At 42.0% G+C, this 21,615-nt stretch overlaps 1 protein-coding gene and 1 non-coding gene across 2 annotated transcripts in view; one reads left to right on the top strand and one right to left on the bottom strand.

Annotated features, from left to right (window-relative positions):
• The first annotated feature begins 7,762 nt into the window (after window positions 1–7,762).
• On the top strand, window positions 7,763–7,896 carry LOC123860699 (small nucleolar RNA SNORA70). The gene has a single exon (XR_006794817.1). It is a non-coding gene; the product is annotated as a small nucleolar RNA SNORA70 (small nucleolar RNA).
• A 9,852-nt stretch (window positions 7,897–17,748) lies between these two features.
• The window catches only part of LOC123859313 (mitochondrial adenyl nucleotide antiporter SLC25A24), a 51,538-nt gene continuing 47,671 nt past the window's right edge, over window positions 17,749–21,615 (bottom strand). Inside the window, exon 10 of the mRNA XM_045897074.3 lies at window positions 17,749–19,728. Coding sequence (XP_045753030.1) covers window positions 19,544–19,728 — 185 coding nt within the window. The 3' untranslated portion in view covers window positions 17,749–19,543. The remainder of the gene's footprint in view (window positions 19,729–21,615) is intronic.

Here is a 21,615-nt window from a genome sequence, read left to right as displayed (position 1 = left end):
AGATAATAAAAGCATATGATTGCACTCAGAAGACCCAGGTCTGCAGCTATGTTCCAGACCTTGGTCAAGCTGCTTCGTCTCTGAAGCTAAGCCCTTTCACATATAACATAAAGACAATAATACCTCCCCCACATGACTGTTGTAAGGAAAAAAGAGAATCATGTATGTAAAATTCTTAGAATGCTGCCTAGTCTTTGGAAAACACTTGATAACTGAAACATTTGTTGTTGTTATTATTATTAGGAAATGTGTGAAAAACAAAAGAAAAGTTCTCTATTCTGCTAGAAACATATATGTGAAAATAAAAATAAAAGGGTATATAGCTGGTAAGGAAGGAAAGAATGAAACAAAATTCAGCCCCATTTAATATGCATACATTGAGCACCTATTATGTGCTAAACATTGGGATGGGGATGTACAGGCAAGCGGGGGCCATGTGCAAATAGAGGAAACAGGGAACCACATCCCATTCATAGAATCTAGACATGAAAGTAGGAGGGGTGAGAGGCCAAAAAAGGAGGGGCCTTGAATGCCCTGTTGGAGAATCTGGCGACATTGTGGAGGGTGGATGTGAAGGGGCATGGCTGGGAAGCAGGAGAAACAGGAGAGGCGATTGGTTTTGTTTTTTGTTTTGGGGGTTTTTTTTAGATTTTTATTTATTTATTTGACAGAGAGAGACACAGTGAGAGAGGGAACACAAGCAGGGAGATGGGAGAGGGAGAAGCAGGCTTCCCGCAGAGCAGGGAGCCCGACGCGGGGCTCGATCCCAGGACCCTGGAATCATGACCTGAGCCGAAGGCAGACGCTTAACGACTGAGCCACCCAGGCGCCCCGAGGCGATTGTTAAAGTTACATCAATGAGCATAGTAAGAGCAAAGGGGACCCAGAAGAAAGTCTCTTCAGGTGCCAAAACCCAAAGTAAGAGATGATGCACGAGACAGGGGGGAGGAGAAAAGGAGGCTGCTGGGTTTCTAGCCGGGGTGACTGGTTGTGTCTCTGAACTACAGAGATCAGGAGGCGGCCGCCTTCCCCAGCTGGAGGAGGATCTATTCACAAAGCCAGCCAATTCCTGTGCTGCCAGGTCTGAGGGTGTGAATGCTTGGGTGGCACGGCCAGATCCTGTGGAGGGACACTTACAGGCAGGATCAGGAATACGTTAGAGGAGGAGAAAGACAGCTGCTGGCCTCTGCCCTCCACAGACCCCTGGAAAATGGCATCCGTCATATGGCCAGTGATCTAGTGCTTCCATATACCCTAGAATGGCCCAACTCCACGTCCCAGGTCAGGCCCGTCTTTCATGGGCATTTCTAGCTCCATTTAAGCCTTACAGGTTGCAAGGGCTAGAGGGACAAAAGATGGAAATGTGTTATCCTGTATTAGAGTCCCTGGTATCTGTGTGCTTAATCTTTCATATTTTCAATTAAATCATGAGGAAATAATTATGCAAACCAGAATTTCACCATCCATAGGGAAATGATTAGTTTATTATCCTTGAGAGGTTTGTACCAGGGCATCTAAATCTTTAGATAAGGAGCTAATTTAATTTTGGTCCCCCTTCTGCTAAGATTTCATATTCTGGGGTAATATATCAAAAAAGAGAGAGAGAGAGAGAGAGAGAAAACATGTGAGATCTCTGGGTCAAGAAAATTAGCATGATTATTAATAAATAGAAAGTTGGCCATTTTACCTCAAGAGTCTACAAAGTTCTTACATACATTTACTCTTAAAGAACACACATTTATTCTTAAAGATCATATAAAGCAAAAGCTCCAAAAACCAAACACCTAAGTTATACTTGAGGCCAACTGTTTTAGGAAAGGTCTTTATTTTTATATGTTTCTATTACCAAATTTATAACACCTTGATCATAGAGTTTTCAGGCTGAAAGAGACCATAGCACAGAACTTCACTCATTTCAGAGGTGAAATGAAAGCTCCACACACACATTGGTGAAGCTCACTCAGCTGCTTAGCAGCCCAGCCGGGGCGAGAACCTGGGTTTTCTATTTCAATCCAGCATTCTCTCCTCTACACTATACTGTCTCCATTCCTGACATCTGGTCATTTGTTTAAAAATTAAATTTTAATTAAAATTTAGACTCTAGGGGTGCCTGGGTGGCTCAGTTGGTTAAGTGTCCGACTCCTGATCTTAGCTTAGGTCGTGATCTCAGAGTGAGTTCGAGCCCCACACTGGGCTCCACACTGGAAAAGGAGCCTACTTAAAAAAAAAAAAATTTGATTCTAGCACTTCTCACGTAAATGGAAAATTTTTTTTTAAGATGTTATTTATTTATTTGTCAGAGAGAGCACAAGCAGGGGAAGCGGCAGGCAGAGGGAGAAGCAGGCTCCCCACTGAGCAGGGAGCCCGATTCGGGACTCGATCCCAGGACCCTGAGATCATGACCTGAGCCGAAGGCAGACACTTAACTGACTGAGCTACCCAGGCGTCCCATGTTATATGGAAATTTTTGTGTTCTTTTTTTCATGTCTGTCTTTCTAACAGACTGTGAGCTCTGAGAAGTACATATTATTTATTTTTTATATATGCCTAATGCCTAGCAAAGGCTCTGTGATGTAGTTAGCACACAACAACAAAAACTTGCTGAACTGATTACTCAGTTCTCAGTGGTACCATGAATACTTGCTGCTGGTGCTTCCCATCAACATCTAGTATGTTCTGGGTTGATTTTATGTCTTTACAATTGTCTACATCTTACTACTTCTTTTTGTTCTATTTATGTACTTCAAGAGGAAAAGGCAAAACCTGACCTCTTTTTTTATCCCCCAGGCTCCTCTTCTTTATTAAGCTGAAATCAAAAATATTAAACCACAAAAAGACTTTTGGTTCACGCCCCTCCTCCTGTAGATAGCAATGAGGACAGATGTTCTTTCACTGGATTTGATTAATTCTTTCATAATGGAATAAAAATTAACTTCACAGAAACAGTACATACAGCCAGAGGTAATTCAATGCCTAATGAATGAAATATTACATAATCAAACAGCTTAAGTGGCTCTTCTTGATTCAAAAGGCACAGCCTATTTTACAACATTTAATTTCCTTTCATTCTTTCTAATTTTGTCATTGTGTAGTAATTACTACTCTTTGAAACCATGCCTTCCGCTCATCCCATTCCCGCCCTTGTAAACGAACCATGCCCACCCACACCACACTTCGTTAGGCTTGATTTGAAAAGTCATGGCACAAAAAAGCAGGTCATCACTCTGTCTCCAGGATGCTCCCAGGCCCTCTCCTGCTTGCCCATCCCATGATTTCTCCCACTCTGTTTCCAGGTTCTTCCACACCCTGCCATTTGAGGTTGGTGCCATGGCCTCATACTTTCTTAGTAACGTGGACGGATGATTCAGTTTGGACTTGTTGTCCCTCCAGGATGGAATTTCTCAGCTCTGCCTTCTTGCTCCCCTCTGTGACAGCCAGAAAGCAGAACTCTGCCTCTGGCCACAGCACCCCTGGGAACACAAGCTCCAAAGAGCCCCCACCTGACAGGGGAGGGAGACTGGCAGGCGTCAACACTGCTCACATTCCTACTTCCACTCACCATCCTCCCGTATCTTAAATTCTCCCCCTCATCAGCTTCCCTAAAGCCTTAGCCTATAAAGCTCTGTAGCTCTGTAGCTTCACACCCCGCCTCTCCCATCCTCCCCTCTCCTTGGAGAGCCTACCTCTCCCATGAGGACACCCCTGGCCCTCTGCAGGGTAGGGGGTGGATATGGGTGCTCCTCACTCATCTCTTCAACTTCGAGACCATTGTCCACATGCACCCTCTCATTAAAGGCCTGCTCCACCAAGGTCCTGCCTTTGACCACTTATTCCCTTTGTCTTCAACATTTTTTCCTACTTCCTGGTTACTCCCTCTCATTCATTGAAGACTTTAAGTAGCTAGATCACTAGAAATTGTTCTCACCCCACACTGTTACTCTGTCAGAGTTATAACTCAAAATCTCAATCTGGCCCAAGCTCTCTCCTCCCAGGTTATCTGCAATCATTCCTACTACCTCTGTTCTTCAGATCCTTTAGGACCTGTGGGCCATCAACCCACACCCTTCTCTATGCAACAGTCTCCCCTCCCGTTATGTTACTTTGATTCCAAAGTCCTAAGGGATCACCACCTTCCCTTGCTCTCTGTGCCCTCATACCCGTTGCCTGTTGAACCCTAGGTGAATCGCCGAGCTATCTGATGTTAAACACTGCTGGAGAAAATCTGGTGTGGTGTGGTAGGATTTGCTCTGCTGTCACGCACCTCTCTTCCTCTCCTTCCTCTGGCCACCTCCGTGGAGTGAAAGCCAAGGGGTCCGTTCTCAGTCTTCACCTTACCTAATGTGACCTCCAAAGCACCCCACGTTCTGGCTTTCCTCCTAACTCACCACTGCTGCCTCCTCATCACTCTGACCTCTCACTGGAAGCTGCACCAGGCCTTGGTCTTCAGCCCGTTATCTCCTCCCCCTTACCTACACTTACTGCTTAGGTAACCATCTGATCTCTTGGCTTTAAATGCCATCTCCATGCTGAAGACTCCCAGATGTGTGTGTCAAGCCTGGATTCCAGAACTGCCTTCTTGAATTTTTGCCTAGGCTACCTCATAGGCATCTCAAATTTCATATGTCCCAAACCCAGTTCTCCACCTCCCCAATTGGCCCCATCTTTTTTGGGATTCATGCAGTCTCCCCATTTCAATAAAAGGCAGCTTCGTCATTCTCTCTCTCGGTTCAGAAACGTGACTCAACAATTTCTGTTAAACCTCTAACTCATCTGTCAGCTAATCCTGTCAGCTCTCCTTCCCAGTCTCCTCTCCGTTGGAGGGCACTGGAGAGCATCACCCTCTTGATATCCTTTCATCTCAACCATTCATAAGATCATTTATATGCTGTGGTCAGGAGGCAACCAGTTTGCAGTGGTTCTCAGCCTTTGCTGCACATTGGAATCATCTGGGTTGACAGCGCCTTTAAAAATTCTGGTGTCCGGGCACCTGGGTGGCTCAGCTGGTTAAGCGACTGCCTTCGGCTCAGGTCATGATCCTGGAGTCCCAGGATCGAGTCCCGCATCGGGCTCCCTGCTCGGCGGGGAGTCTGCTTCTCCCTCTGACCCTCCTCCCTCTCGTGCTCTCTGTCTCTCATTCTCTCTCTCTCAAATAAATAAATAAAATCTTTAAAAAAAAAAAAATTCTGGTGTCCACATCCCACCCCCAGAGATTCTTATTTAAATGATCTGGAGTATGGCCTGAGACTTTTAAAAGCCACTCCTGGGAGAAGGCAGGGGGATGGGCTAAATGGGTGGTGGGTATTAAGGAGGTCACTTGTTGTGATGAGCACTGGGAAAAAAACAATGTGTAAGGGAAAAAAACCAATATTACACTATATGTTAACTATCTAGAATTTAAATAAAAACTTGGGGGGAAAAACCCATAAAAAATCAATAAATAAAATCCACTCCTGGCCCCCACCCAGGTGGTTCTAATGTGCTGCTAAGTTTTCTAGCCACTGTGTTAGGGCTTTAAAAAGAGAGACCTGGTGAAAACCATTAGTATTAACCAGTGTTTATCAAGTAGATTTCAGAATCGGTATCACACGCTAAAAATTTCCCCAAATCAAAATAAACAATAATAAGACTTAAAACTGGGAAGCTATATCACTATGCTCTATTCTTGTGAACAAGCCTTATAATCTCAATCTTTACTTTCATTTTCTTTCTCATTTTTATAGAATCTCTTTTATTCGTTTTAAATAGTGATCATTTGGTGAGAAAATCTTACCACTGGCTAAAAAATTGGCCAGAATATCACCAGGTCTCAGCTCTGGATCCTCTGTGTTTTCTTTTCGAGCGCAGACATTTTTCTGTGAATTTTGAGGGAAATGAGCTAAGAAGCTCATCACAGTTTCAGGCCGGCTTGAAGAAGTTTAACAATGTAACAAGGTCGGTTTCATCACCTTGGACTTTCTTTTTCAATTTTTGCTCCCTTTTCTTGCAAAGGTATGCAGGCTGTGGTGTATAGCCTTCTCATGGGTGACCCGTCTGCAGTTTTTTAATGCTAAGTTAACAAGAGGAAAGAGATAATTGGGAAGTAAAGAAGCATTGCTTAAAAACACTCGAGGAGTGGTGTGGGGGAGGAAGGAGAAAGGAAGAAGCAAAGGAGGCCAGGGCCTGGCACTTTTTCTCAGTTCCCATTATGCGGTGGGGTGGGGGGAGCAGGTAAACATCTGGTAGACCCTGTCAGGGGGGTGTCCCCACATCACAACTGAATCTAACAGTTCTCTTCCCCACCCTAATTTCTATTTTCCTCTGATCGAAATTTGTAAATATTTCCACCTGTTTAATGGAATTCATGAATACTCCAGATTAACCCAAAAATACAGATTGAGTTGCCTGATTTTCTTATTAAATTCTTCTTCTGATGCTCATTGTTCCAGGGATACAACAGAGCATGTTTATCTCAATCTCCATCTGAAACCTAAATTGTAGGTCTTTCAAAACATGTCAACCAGAGAACCACACGAATCAATGAAAACAACTTCTTTAAAAAAAAAAAAAAAAAAAACCTAAAAGAGAATGGAGCAAATTCAATTTTGTGGTGCATTTTGCTTGTTTGTTTTATTTTATTTTTACACTTATTTTACTGCCCTTGCACTTCAAGCTGGAATTATGAGTACACTTCTCAAATTATTTTAAGCAAATGAAAAAAGATTCAACACCCTATGAAAACAAATATCTCAAAATATCTCCTATGGTCGCAACGTTCATATCTGAACATTTAACTATAATCCTACATAGGACCGGTAATACTTGTGGGGTTTTTTTTTTTTCCCAATCGTTTGTAATTTGACTTGAAAAACATGGAATTTTTCAATTTTTGAAAAATTGTCTAAAAAAATAAGAACAAGTCTTTCTCTCCTGTGCTACATATAAAGGACCTTCTTTGTCACCTCTCCTGGAATCCCAACAGACTGACCCTACCTTCACTCCTCTAACCAAGGTAATGATGGTTTGTGCTGGAAATCTAAATCTGGCCCCAGGCAGCCCAGTGATTTTCCAGGTGGACGCAAAGGGAGAAAGCAGCGCGAAGAGAGCCGGCGGCCGGCAGAACTGGGAGAAGTCCGCCACCTAGTGGAGGATATAGGCCAAGGCTGGTTACTTGAAATAGTTTTGTGCCAGGGCCTCGTGGCTGTCGAGAACCGCTTCTGTAAATGGAGTCCTGGAGCCATAACGTCCATTCGGGACATGGTGTACTATCCATAGACTACCCAGCCCCAGCTACAAACAATATGCCAAACCCCAGACACAAAACGTTCCTTCCTATAAATGAAAACTACACAGTGGCGCCCTACATAAAACCCCTTCATCAAGTAGTGCCTCATGAAGTACACGGAGTGTTTTTACTTAACAAATCCCCTCCCATTGCCACAGTGATTACCAATTGTATTCTGTGTGTCTTTTCCTACACGGTGAAAACACAAGGTGCGAAGTATACTTATCCCCCATTATTATGATTAAAGTTGTACTTGTGAATTTTCTGCACAGAGAGCATTTTTCAGCTCTTCATACCCATGCAATAACTTATCCCAGTTTATGGCTGCCACTCAAAAATGATTGACATGTTCAAATAAAGTTAAGGGATTGGGAGCTGGATCCCAGGCCAGGCTATGCAGATATGTTTGTGCTCTCTTCTTTTGATTCCATTTGTCACACTATTCTAGTTCGCTTTATGTTTTAAATGCTTGTTTTAAATTTATATTAAAGTAGCACATGTCTGCAACCAATTAAGCCAAGTGTGCTCTTTCTCCATGGGGGCCCCGTGTGCCATGGCTGCAAACAGGAGCCTCCTTGGTAGTGTATGCAGCCTGTTGATTGTATGGGTTGCCCAAAGGGACCTTGGAGACAGCTCTTCCAGTGGACACTGAGGTCTGACCTCATGCTATCTCCAATCTAGGCTGCAGACAGGTACGCGGGGTGCCTTTGGAAAGCCCCAGGGCACAGTGGCCAGCGTCCACATTGGCCAAGTCATCATGTCCATCCGTACCAAGCCACAGAACAAGAAGCATGTGATTGAGGCCCTGCACAGGGCCAAGTTCAAGTTCCCTGGCCACCAGAAGATCCATATCTCCAAGAAGTGGGGCTTTACTAAATTTAATGCAGACGAATTTGAAGCGGCTCATCCCAGATGGCTATGGGGTCAAATACATCCCTAGGGTGCCTGGGTGGCTCAGTCGGTTAAGCATCTGCCTTCGGCTCAGGTCATGATCCTGGAGTCCCTGGATCGAGTCCCGCATCGGGCTCCCTGCTCGGCAGGGAGTCTGCTTTGCCCTCTGACCCTATCCCCTCTCATGTGTTCTCATCTCATTCTCTCTCTCTCAAATAAATAAATAATCTTTAAAAAAAAAAAAATACATCCCTAATCCTGGCCCCTTGGACAAATGGAGGGCTCTGCACTCATGAGAACCTCGGCACTGCTCCCTCCCTATTCACGCCCACCAATAAATCCTACTTCCTGTCAAAAAATAAAGTAGCACATGGACAGGTACCTATTTGAAGACATCAGTCCTCTGTTCTACCCCTTCCTACTCTAGTCCTGTTCCCTAGAAGTAACTACTTGTCAGTCTGTTAGATGCTTCTTCTGCTATGTTCCTCCATAATCTCGAAATAAAACGTGTTTGCTGCTGTGTCCGGATCTACTGGTGGTGGACTGTTTCGGTTTGGGTTCCCTCCAAAGCAGACCACGAGGTAAGGGTTCCTGGGCAGGATGGGGAAGTTAAGATGAGACAGGGAAGGAAGCCAGGAAAGGGTACGGCATCAAACCAGCTGCAGCTGCGGGCACCTAGAGAAGCTATCACACTACAAAACACTATTGGGAGAAATTTTTTAAATTAATACATGGAAAGGTATACCTTCTTCATGGGTCAAAAAAAATGTCATTTCTCCCCAAATTAATAGATTCCATATAACCCCCAATCAAATTTCCCACAGGCTTTATTATAGACATTGAGAAGCTAATTCCAAAATTTATATGGTAATGCAAAGGACCTAAAATAGCCAAATCAACCTTGAAAAAGAAGAACAAAGTTGGATGATTTACCGTACTTGATTTCAAGATTTACAAAGCCACAGTAATAAAGACAGTGTCATGCTGATTTAAAATAGACAGGTAGGGGAGCCTGAGTGGCTCAGTCGGTTAAGCACCTGCCTTCGGCTCAGGTCATGATCCCAGGGTCCTGGGATCGAGCCCTGCATCGGGCTCCCTGCTCAGCGGGAAGCCTGCTTCTCCCTCTCCCACTCCCCCCTGCTTGTGTTCCCTCTCTCACTGTCTCTTTCTCTCTCTCTCTGTCAATTAAATAAATAAAATCTTTAAAAAAATAAAAATAAATAAATAAATAAAATACACGAGTAGATCAACAGAACAGAGTCCAACAACAGAAGCACATATCTATAGACAAATAATTTTCAACAAGGTACAAAGTCTATTCAGTAAAGAAAAAATAGTTCTTTCAACAAATGGTATGAGAACAATTGAATATCCATTTGCAAAAGCACGAACTTCAATCCACACCTTGCACCATATTCAAAAATTAACTCAAAAACAGATCACAGACCTAAATTTAAAGGCCTTTAAACTACAAAGCTTCTAGGAGCAAACACAGTAGAAAATTTTTGTGACTTTAAGCAAAGGTTTCTTAGATACAATACTATCATTCATAAAGAACAAATTAATAAATTGGATTACATCAAAATTTAAAACTTAACAAATTGATAACCTGGACTACATCAAAATTAGAAACTGTTCTCCAAAGACACAGCTATGAAAATGAAAAGACAAGCATCAGACTGGGAGAAAATACTTGCAAACATATATATCTGATAAAGGACTTCTACGCAGAATATATAAGGAACTCTCACTATTCAATAATAAGCAAACAATTTAAAAAAAAATGGTCAAAAGACCTGAAGAAATAGCTCAAAAAAATGAAACATAGTTTCTTAATCTTGACTTAGGTATACACCCATAAATATAGTGGCAAAAAACTAGTGGCAAAAAAAAAAAAAAGCACATAAGAAAGAAAATGCTCAACATCATTAGTCATTAGGGAAATATCAATTAAAACCACAAGAAGACGGCACTACTATTAGAATGGTTAAAATTTTAAAAGACTGGCCACAAGTCAAGAATGTGGAGTAACGGGGCTCCTGGGGGGCTCAGCTGGTTAAGTGTCTGCCTTTGGCTCAGATCATGATCCCAGGGTCCTGGGATCCACCCCAACGTCCTGCTCCCTGCTCAGCAGGGAGTCTGCTTCTCCCTCTCCTCCCTCATGCTCCTCGCTCATGCTCTCTCACTCTCTCTCTCTCAAATAAATAAATAAAATCTTAAAGAAAAAAAAAAGAATGTGGAGTAACTAGGACTCTCACTGATGGGAATATAAAATAGTATGAAAACTTTGGTAAACAGTTTGGCAATTTATAAAAAGTTAAACATACGCTACCAGATGATCCAGCCATGCCACCCCTAGGCATTTACCCAAGAGAAATAAAAACATATGTCCATACAAAGCTTGTACATGAATGTTCATAGCAGCTTTATTTGTAATAGCTGGAAACCACTCTAACAACCATCAACAGGTCAGTGTCCATAAACAAACTGTAGAATAGCCCTACAATGGAATACTGCTCAGCAAGAAAAAGGAAGGGACTATTAGTACATGCAGCAACACAGAGGAAGCAGTCTGCAGTCAAAGAAGCCAGACATTTATGTGAAATTTATAAAATGCAAGCTAATCTACAGTGATAGCAGGAAAGAAGATCAGTGGTTTCCTAGCGGAGGAGGAAATTTTTAAGGCTGATGGTATGCTCATCACCTTGATTGTGTTCATAGGGATACACATATGTCAAAACTCATCAAATTATACACTTTAAATATGTGCAGTTTATTGTATCTCAATTATACACCAATCAGGCTGTGTAAAAAAATATTACTTACAAAGACTCAATGAGTCTAAGACCTGCTTAAGAAGTTACAATGTCTAAATGTGATTCTTATAAATATTAGTTCACTTTTTTTCTTCCAAGCAATTAAATACGTAACGTCCTCATTAATCTGCATTACAATAGATCCCTCTTGTCCACAGGGGTTATGTTCCAAGACCCTCAGTGGATGCTGGGATCGTACCAAACCCTATTTATACTGTTTTTTCTTTTCTATATGTACGTACATGTGGTAAAGTTTAATTTATAAATTAGGCACAATAAGGCATTAACAATAACCAATAATAAAATAGGACAATTATAACAATATACTGTAACACAAGTTATGTGAATGTGGTCTCTTTATAAAAATATCTCATTGGACTATACTCACCCTTCTTGTGATGATGTGAGAGAATAAAAACCCTGCTGCTGAGATGAAGTGAGGTGAATGACGTAGGCATTGTGACGTCGAGTTAGACTACTTATTGACCTTCTTACGATTTGTCAGAAAAAGGATCATCTACTCCGGGACCACGGCCAACCGCGCAACTGAAACTGCGGAAAGCGAAACCACAGATAGATAAGGGGACACTTGCTGTGCATATATTCCATATGTAATCAGCATGATTTACATAATTCTTGGCTCACTTTGGAAGTCCAGGAGGTTCAATAAAAATACCTGCCTTTGCTCTCAACGGAAATATGCACTGCAGTGGATGACTCCGGACAGTGGGGGGAGCCTGGACAGTGCATCCTAACACTAGATTGGCAATTATGTGCATCCATTTAATTTAGCCAACCAAAGCTGTCAGTATCCCTGTGAGAGCCGCAGTCAACAAGGATGCAGAGACATCCCCATCCTCCAATTAGAGGCACCATTCTATTGTCTGGGGAAAAAAAAAAAAATAACATCTCTCAGAAGGAGCATATAGTATTTGGATTAAAATTTATGTGAGTCAGGAGTATAATCTTTGGACCCAACAGGCTGAGGTAAACTTGGCCCTACCTCAGTTTGTATATCATCATAATCCGGATCAACTGAAATTTAACAATCTTATCTGGGACTATGTGAAAAATTAATACAAGATAGACCATGGTGTTGAAAATTAAACAAAAAATTGGGTTTAAACAATTTATACTTTTTTAAAAGATTTTATTTGTTTATTTATCTGACAGGAAGAGAGAGAGAACACAAGCAGGGGTAGAGGCAGAGGGAGAAGCAGGCTCCATGCTGAGCAGGGAGCCCAATGTGGGGCTCAATCCCACTGGGATCACGACCGGAGCGGAAGGCAGACGCTCAACAGACTGAGCCACTCAGGCGCCCCAGTTTATGCCTTTTAAATGGTGGTCACGAGACTGCTGTAGAAAAAATTCCCATGACCAGCACCTTCAAAGCCTTGCTGTTGTAAGCCTGGTGTCATTATTTTACTGGTCCTGTGTTATTGTCACAACAGGCAAAAAAACAGTCTTCCTATTTCATTTTGCATTGGATGATAGAAACTAGAGTTTTGTAAGTCTTCTGTTTGCAGTCAGTAAAGCAAAGGGTAGACTCTGGCAAGAAATCCTTGGAAAATACGACATCTGGGCTGAGGCTCTTGGCCATTTGTCATGTGACTATCCATCCATCCAGGAAGAGATTGATTGTATTAGTGTTCCCAAAGCCGGTGCTATTTATTTCCAAAGAGATAATTTATATAGTTCAACAAAGGAAGGCATGAGATGGGCTGCAAAAGTCATAAATCTATCTTCTCTCTCCCCTCTCTCTCTCTCTCTCGGAAATTATGCATGCTTGATAGTTGCAACGCCTGTATTAGAGAACCATACTTATGGTCTTTGGCGCTCCAAATAGGCAAATCTATAATTGAATAACATCATGAGCAATTATCAGTTATGAACAAGGATGTCAGTTCACTTCTTAGCCTAAGGGCCCGTCCACAGAGTTGTACCGAATCAACCTCTCATGCGTCTTCTGCCCAGGGCTCCTGACCCAGGGGAACTCCACTGTGGGGAATTCTGAAAAGGGGAGGGAATACCTCACCAGCAGTTACCACCTGATCGTACCATGAAAAAAAAAAAAATAGGGGGCACCTGGGTGGCTCAGTTGGTTAAGCGCCTGCCTTTGGCTCAGGTCATGATTCCAGGGTCCTGGGATTGAGCCGCACATCTGGCTCCCTGCTCAGTTAGGAGTCTGCTTCTCTCTCTGCCCCTCGCCCTGCTCATGCTTGCTCTCTCTCAAATAAATATGTAAAATCCTTAAAAAAAAAAAAATAGGAAAAACTTTGCTGAATAACCCTTTTGACTAATGTATGTCTCTTAATGTTCTGAATCTTTCTGCTCATCATGCCTTATATGAAGAAGAAGTGAATTATTAAGACTTGGCATAGAGAGGAAAGTCTCCCATAATCTCTGTTCAAAATTCTCTAAAATAATAGTCATACATTTTTATTAGTCAAATGTGCATAAATAGGCAAAATCTCCAAACTACAACAAAATTTTTCAATTGTCTACTGACTCCTTCCTCTCCTTAACATAGTTTATTACCTTACAGAAGCTTTTCTCATTTCTCTCCAGGAGGAACATCTTAACAAATAGTAAAGTGGAAAGAGAACAATATCAGAAGAACAAAGATCACAAGTGGATAGACTTTAAAAATTCTTCACCTTTAGTTTTCTTCCAGATTCTTCTACTGTAAAACTCTCAAGCACCTGACTCATTAATACTACCTATAGTTCTACACTTGCCCCTTATCATCCGTATTCCCTATATTATCCAAAACAGAAGATTCAGAAACAATTCTAGACTCCAAGTTATTCTTTTCCACATTTCAACTAATTTTTCCCTCTATTTCCTACCTCCTCCCAAGCCCTTGGAAAGTGTTCACTCTTGATGACATTGCTGACTTTTCCATTTAGACATTGTTTACTGAACTGCCTAGCTATGTAGCTACATTGCTGTACATTAATAAAGCTTTAGGGATTTAGAGATTCAGTAGGGGAAACAATGTGGTGTTTCAGAGCCCCCTGCTTCATAGCACAATGAGGCTTACTCCTGAGACAGAGCGCCAACGGACAGGAGGCAGCTTGAGAGCCTGTAACAGGATAACTTAGTGAAATACTAATTTGTTTTTATTCCCCTATATGTTCCCTTTCATCTCACTTCAGGCAAGGCGGTAAGCCTTTAGCATTTCCTTCCCTGAGTGATTTTATTTTAATTTTGTTAAAGATTTTATTTATTAAAGAGAGAGCACGCCTGCATGTGAGCAGAAGGGAGGAGGGAGAGAGACAGGCAGACACTGCACTGAGTGCAGAGCGCAACACGGGGCTCCATTCCACAACCCCGAGATCACAACCCTGAGATCACAACCTGAGCCAAACCAAGAGTCAGACGCCCAACTGACTGAGCCCCCCAGGCGCCCCTCTCTGAGTGAGTTTTAAAAGCAGAAAACAGAAGTCACTTTCAATTAGTCTCTTCTCTCGTTTGCAAACATCTAAGTTACCTACAGAAAGGATGCCAGGGTCCCTAGGGGGAGGAAAAGATGAATGCTTCTAAGAGCAAAGAGAAAAAGAGGCAAACCCAGAGTTTGGGAGGGAGATAAAGGTTGGTGGGTCCCAGGGTTAAGAGAGATTTACATTCGGCTTTTCACCCCTTCAGAATGGAAAGGCCAGACCCCAAGTACAGATGGCCCACGTGTTCCCACCTACTCCCATGCCAAGCATGGCACAGCTGAATACCATGACCGGCATCCAGAGGTGCCAAGACCCCAGATCATTGGCACAACACTGAGTGGTAAAGGAGTTTCCAGCTGGATTTAAGCTGATACAAAGAAAATTAGGGAATGTCACATTTTTTGCACAACCCTGTTGGTGTTCTAAGATTCATGTGTGCACCTCCTATGCGGGATGACTGATGCATACCTACAGCCCACACTGATTATAGGGGCTGGAATTTGCGCTAACTCATCCTGAGCTCACGGTCATGACTGCGTTGTAGAACTTGTATAAAGAGATGAGTATAAACTCTTGGAAAACATGGCTGATGAGCGAATACCAAGGGTGTGTGGTAAGTTAAAGTTTGAAGAGTACTTCAGAATGGTTTTAAAATCCCTGGCCAGATCAGCTCCTCTTTCAGGAGTAACAAAATACAGATCACTCCTTTGTTACTGTTACCTTGAGTTTGTGGAAGTGAATCCAAACCAGGACAGTATCAACCAACAAAAAATAAATAAAAGGACTGTTTCCAATATTGTACAACTTGTATAAATTATAAACAAACCAACCAACCCTGGGCAGATATAGGGTGGTCAGAGAAGGATGTGAAGAGAATTACAGCCTTGCTGGTTTGCTGAGATTGAGGTTCTCTGTTATTCTCAGGAAAATATCTAGAAAGATTTTAAGGTCTCTAGTTTTTTTTTAATTCAAATTCTCAAAAAAAAAAAAAAAAGTAAAATTCTCCCTGGAGAGGGAGAGATATACAGCAGCCAGCAGACATGTTACCTGGGGAAGGGGCCAGTGTGCTGGGACTGCGGTGGGGACAACTGTGCGGATGGACGTGAAGGTTACCAGAAACGGCAGGTGTCTTCCAACATTTCCAAGAAGAAAGCCCCACGCCCAGAGGAGAGACATTTACCTTGTCCTGGAGTCCTGGAGACTGAGAAACGGAGGAAGGCTCAGCTGATACGCTTCCTGGGGTTGCACTGCTCACACCCTCCCCGCCCTTGCCGGCCCCGCTCCACTCCAGCCAAACACGGGGCCTGTACCTGCACCTCCTCTGCCTGAAATGCCCTCTCCAGACATTAGTATGGCCCATTCCCGTACCTCCTTTGGGTCTTTACTCAAATAGCACCTTCCCAGCACTGCCTTCTGCACTTACCGCCATTTACAGTATCACGTATTTTACTCATTGTGTGTCTTGTCTGTCTCTTCCCTCTAAGGAATCTCCATGAGGAAAGGTACTGTGTCTTTTGTTCAATGCTGTCCTCAGTCCCTAAATGTGTCTGACACCAAGTAGGTGTTTATTTTTTTTTTATTTTTTTTAAAGATTTTATTTATTTATTTGAGAGAGAGAGAATGAGAGAGAGCACATGAGAGGGGGGAGGGCCAGAGGGAGAAGCAGACTCCCTGCCGAGCAGGGAGCCCGATGCGGGACTCGATCCAGGGACTCCAGGATCATGACCTGAGCCGAAGGCAGTCGCTGAACCAACTGAGCCACCCAGGCGCCCCCAAGTAGGTGTTTAATAAATACTTTACCGAAATGAAAAATGAGCACATATGTTCTTATGGAATAAATGGGTACTTCTGTTTTCACAGCAAACAGGGTTGCAGTGGCTGTGGCCGAGCAGCTGAGTATATGGCCAGGGGGCCCACTGACAACCAGGGAACATGCACATTTGGTAAAAAAATAAAAATAAAAAAACCCACAAAAAACAAAACTCACAAAGAACAAAAAACCATGTCCAACACCAGCCACAGGACTGTGAACGGGCATCTTCAATCACACTGGGGCCGGAAGGCAGCAGTGGGTCCAGGCTGGGACAGCTTGGACTTCAGCTCAGCTCTGTCCTGCACGGGAGGGAGAAAGCAGGTGGAACATGGCAGGGCACGCTCTCCCCGACAGCAGTCTAAACGAGCTCAGCCCACTCCATGCTTCTCCCAACAAGGGGATACGGCAAAGCAGGGACAGGAGGGTTGCTGCTTGCTCCTCTCCACAAATACCCATCCTCCTGTGGTGCACATCTCAACCACCACAACAGATTCCACGATAACAAAAGGGCTGATAACAGGGGCGCCTGGGTGGCTCAGATGGTTAAGCGTCTGCCTTCGGCTCAGGTCATGATCCCAGGGTCCTGGGATCGAGTCCCGCATCGGGCTCCCTGCTCAGTGCAGAGCCTGCTTCTCTCCCTCTGCCTCTGCCTCTCTCTCTCTCTGACTTTCATGAATAAATTAAAAAAAATTAAAAAAAAATTTTTTTTAAAAAAGGGCTGATAACATTCCTATCCGGGGAGAGGGAAACCACGCCACACTTTTATACACGTGCCCTGATATACAGCTCAAAGAACAAAATAGCATAGTATACGATCCCTGTTTGCATGAAGATTATTCTCTTGGTGTGGATACAAGACTGAGAAATAAACCCAGCAGCATATTGCTAACAAAGGGCCCCGGACAGCATGGTGATTATGTTTCTTCCTGGCATCGGGCTGGCATTTGAGTTGGAACGCAGAAATTTCTTTGCAGTCTTACTTTTATTATTTTTATTTTTTTAAACCAGATTTTGTATTTAATTGTAATCTGCATTGTAAAAAAAAAAAAAATTGTCCAATCACTTAACAAGAAACTTACTTAGCTTTGCTTCCCACAGCTTCTAGACGAACCGATACTCCACCAAGTTGTGTCAAGAAATCCCTGGATTTGAATTCTCCCTGACACTGTGAACCCCCGGGGGTGTAAACCTAACTAGTAAATGTGGAATTTGGACATCAGGAAAAACATTATTTTATGCCAAAATGTATGACAGAGACAACTGCTGTCGTTGTTCAGGAGTCAGATGTGAAAATGATTATTCAAACTGCTGACAAGGATAGAAGCTATATGATACAGTTTTTTGGGGGGGTTTTCTTGTGTGTGTGTGTGGCCTATTTTTTTTCAAATGAGGAAACAAGTCATTTTTAAAACAAATATATAGCTTTTTTAATATAAATGGAAAGTACATATGCAGTAATACTGGAAATAAACATCTTCAACTCTGGGCTCTTTTTGAAAGACACAAGATGATTTTTTCAAAAGATACAAGATGCATGGATAAATCACATTCATACCTTATAATGTTAAAGAGCAAACAATTTAAATTCATAATGAACAGTGACTGCTTTTCAGTAGCTTGAAACTCTAGTCATTTATCCCATAATTCTTACGGGTAAGAAAAGAAAAAGCTAATCATGTACCTTAATATTGTCATTTCTGGATTACTCAAAAGTATAAACAACCCTGAAGAAAAAAATAGAGTCCCATGTTTATCACAGGTATTATAAAAATACCAAGACATTTATCAGGCATAACTAATGTATTAAAAACTATATTTTAGAATAATGTTTCACAAACACAACTCCAACATTTCTCTTTAGTTCAGAAAATATAAGAGGTAGGTTCAAATAAAGTAAGTGCCTATTACATCACTGGATTTTCACTAAAATGTTGGCAATTTATAACAGAAATCACTAGAAATCAAATGTGAGTTTAGGAATGAAATTAAAAAGCTACAGAACAACTTCAACTAATAAATATCTGTCTAAGTCCTAATCACACAAATCAAAACAAGATGGTTGACTACAAAAATGTTTTAGTAAAATAAAAAATATGCCAACAATATTATAAATTTTCTGTATTGTAACATGTTCCTAAAACTTGGGGCAAGGGAGAATATGAATGTATATGTTTATGACTTAGGCCCTTCATTTAAACGTAGGTACCTAATACATAATATTAATACATACTGCTATTAAAATGCACTAATCTCCTAGGTTTGTGCTGTCCAAATTGAGAACTGCAGGTTCAAACAAATTCAACAATGTGGGGGAAATGAAAATGTCATTCACCCATGATCAACCTACTTCATGTAATTAAGAAATGTCAGATTACCAAGATTGCTCCCTAGAAGCTTTCCTGATTAAAACAGAATCTGATCCAAGTAGGAAACAAAGGACAAAGACAAGAGAGACGCTTTGAAGAAGCTGATATAAGTAAGAGGGTTTTGTTTCTTGGTGCTTTTCAAAGCGATGACAGAATAAATAGAAGCTTTCAAATAAGTTGCCTTGTGTTGATAATTTAACAGCAATATACTGACAATCGGTGTGCCATTCCAGGAGCCAAATAACAGTGCAAGGAAAATGGAAAAAGGCCCACTGAAACAAATATTATTTCATCACTCCTCCTTATACAAAAATACAAATGGACTAGAGTATTTGCATGCCCTGGAATTCTGCCACTTAAGTTCATTCTCATTCAGCTTCAAGAAAGATAAGGGTAGAAGCCATATACTTACTTGGCTGCTGGAAGATATGTTTTCATGCAATGATTTTCCATTAATGGTTCTACAAGGAAATTTTAACAAGTCTATAAAAACATTCAAAATACATAAAACAACTCAAGTTTCAAGTTTTTCTGATCATTTTCTTTTGTAGAAAAAGACATTTAAGTATTAAGGAACTGGCGTAAACTTGAACCAACCAAAATAAAGATTAATGATTTATAATTACCACACAAAACATATTTAATTCGAGCAATACATTTTTTCAGATTTAGGACTCAGGGCATAGATGTGTAGAAAGGTACTAATAAGAAAAGATAAAATACAATTTTTGCGGCCTTTTCAAAATTGTATGAGTTTATCAAAACTATGATTTTTGACATTTCTGTATATATAAAATTGAGCCCAAATGTTTGAAGTAATCATTGATATGCTCTTCCTTTTTTTGTGAGAAATATAGGACTTCTTTTGCCACAGGCTTGTAATTCTAGGAGAAAAAGTCACTCCGGAGATTGTTGAAAATTTCAATAATCATGCTAAAGCAAAAAATTGAACATCATTTCTGATATACTCCTAAAGTTTGCTTCATATTTTCATAAACCACATAACTGATGCCCACAGCGGGGAGCACCTTCATGAAGTTTGGAGTGATGCCTCTGTAAAGTCCTGGGATTCCTTCTTTAGAAATTATCTGTCGAAAGAGGCCAACCATGTTCATCTGTTTATTTCCTTCTATCATGGCTAGAGAAAAAAAAAAAAGAAACCAAGCTAATTTTTTTTTTTTAAGATTTTATTTATTTATTTGATAGAGGGACACAGCGAGAGAGGGAACACAAACAGGGGGAGTGGGAGAGGGAGAAGCAGGCTTCCCACCAAGCAGGGAGGCCGATGCGGTACTCAATCCCAGGACCCCGGGATCATGACCTGAGCTGAAGGCAGACGCTTAACGACTGAGCCACCCAGGTGCCCCCAAACCAGGCTAATTTAATATTCAAGAATGTTTTGTTATTACTACCATATACAATTATGATTCTGAATGATATTCGAGAATATAATGAAAGGATAATATTTATTCCAAGGGGCCCAAGAAAGTACCCCTTTATGTAATTCTCCTTGCATGGCACTTGATAGTGAGTTCCATAATTATAATAACAATGATAACAACAGTTATTTGTTGAGTGATTACTATGTTAGATACTGGGCTAATTACTTTATCCACCAATCCTGCGAGGTAAGTATTATACCCATTTTGTAAATGAGGAATTGGAAGCTTAGAGAGATGGAGAAACTTGGCCTGGTACACTTAGCCTGCAAGGAGGAGACCTGAGAGCAGACAAGTGTGTTACAAGTGTGAACTCCAAAGTTCACACACTTTCTACCGCCCCGCCTCCTCATTAACTATGCACGGAAAAGAGAGTATATAGTTCAATCCTGCGAATTAAGGGGGGCAGGGGGAACACTTTGGGGAACTTGGGGAAATGTAGGGTCCCGGGGCAGTGCAAATGACCTGAAGAGGCAAGAAAGGGGGAATAGGGAAGCCCATGTTGCTGGCACAACAAAGACAGGGGCGGGAACATGTGTGTGCTAGGGGACGCAGCTGACTACCCATGTGGTCATTACACAGAGGGGCACCCAGCGGCGGGAGGCAGAGAAATAAAGCGGGGCCAGATTACTACAGGCTTTGAAATTCCCACGAAGAACTTGAGAGTTTATTCTGAAGACACTGAGAGTCACAAAGATTTCTGAACAAGCATAAGATGATCAAGCCTTAGCTTTAAAAAAAACAGCTCTATGGGCCACGGGAGGACGGAAATGGAGTGGGCAGAAGGGAAGGGAGGGCTTGCCAGGTGATGCTGTCAATCAGAAGGCCTGGGTTTGAAGTCTAGCTCCACTATTTGCCAAATGAGCAACCAGTGCTTACTTAATCTCTTTTTTGCCCCAGTTACTCATCTGTAAAATGCAGATATTAGTATCAATCCCGAAGATGGCTGTGATGGATAATGAGAGAATACTTATGAAATATTTAGTTACTAACTTTGCATTTTTCTCTCCAGCCACATGATCTCTCAGTGCCTCAAACAGTCCCCATTTCTCCTGCCTCAGTGCCTTCACATACACTTTTCCTCAGCTAGAATGCTCTTTATTTTCCACCCCGCCCATCTTTGTCCAGCTAACTCCCACCTGTCTTTCCAGGTTGAGCTTAAATGACAATGTTCTCAGGCTCCCAAAGTAAGGTTAGAGCTCCTTGCTCTGTGCTCCCCTAACAAAGGGGAGATGGTTTAACAAGACTGTTTACTTGTTGACCGTGTGTCTTCTCCACTCAGCAATGGCAGGGACCACATCTGACTTGTGGACCACTCTAACCCTAGCGTCTGGCAGAGTTTCCAGCACCTGACCATTGGGGCTCTGGAAGTATTCGTTAATTAATGAGTGACAGCTTGGCTGGGGGTGGGGCGGTGGTCGGTACTTGGAAGAGACACTGGAGATAGAGCTGTAGATACCCAGGGGGCACTATTTAAAGAAATGACAGTGGGTGAGTGAGACTGGCCAGCCAAAGAGCCAAAAAGAAAAGAAAGGCACAAGCTACATACTTTAAATAGCAATAAAAGCCAGCAAATCTTAAGAAAA

This window comes from Mirounga angustirostris, unplaced genomic scaffold, assembly GCF_029215605.1.
Source record: "Mirounga angustirostris isolate CCGP_5_RB_7025 unplaced genomic scaffold, mMirAng1.0.hap1 SCAF_4, whole genome shotgun sequence".
In the NCBI taxonomy this organism is placed as follows: domain Eukaryota; kingdom Metazoa; phylum Chordata; class Mammalia; order Carnivora; family Phocidae; genus Mirounga; species Mirounga angustirostris.
The sequence above is the reverse complement of the archived record's forward strand: the minus strand, read 5'-3'. Positions and strand labels throughout refer to the sequence as shown.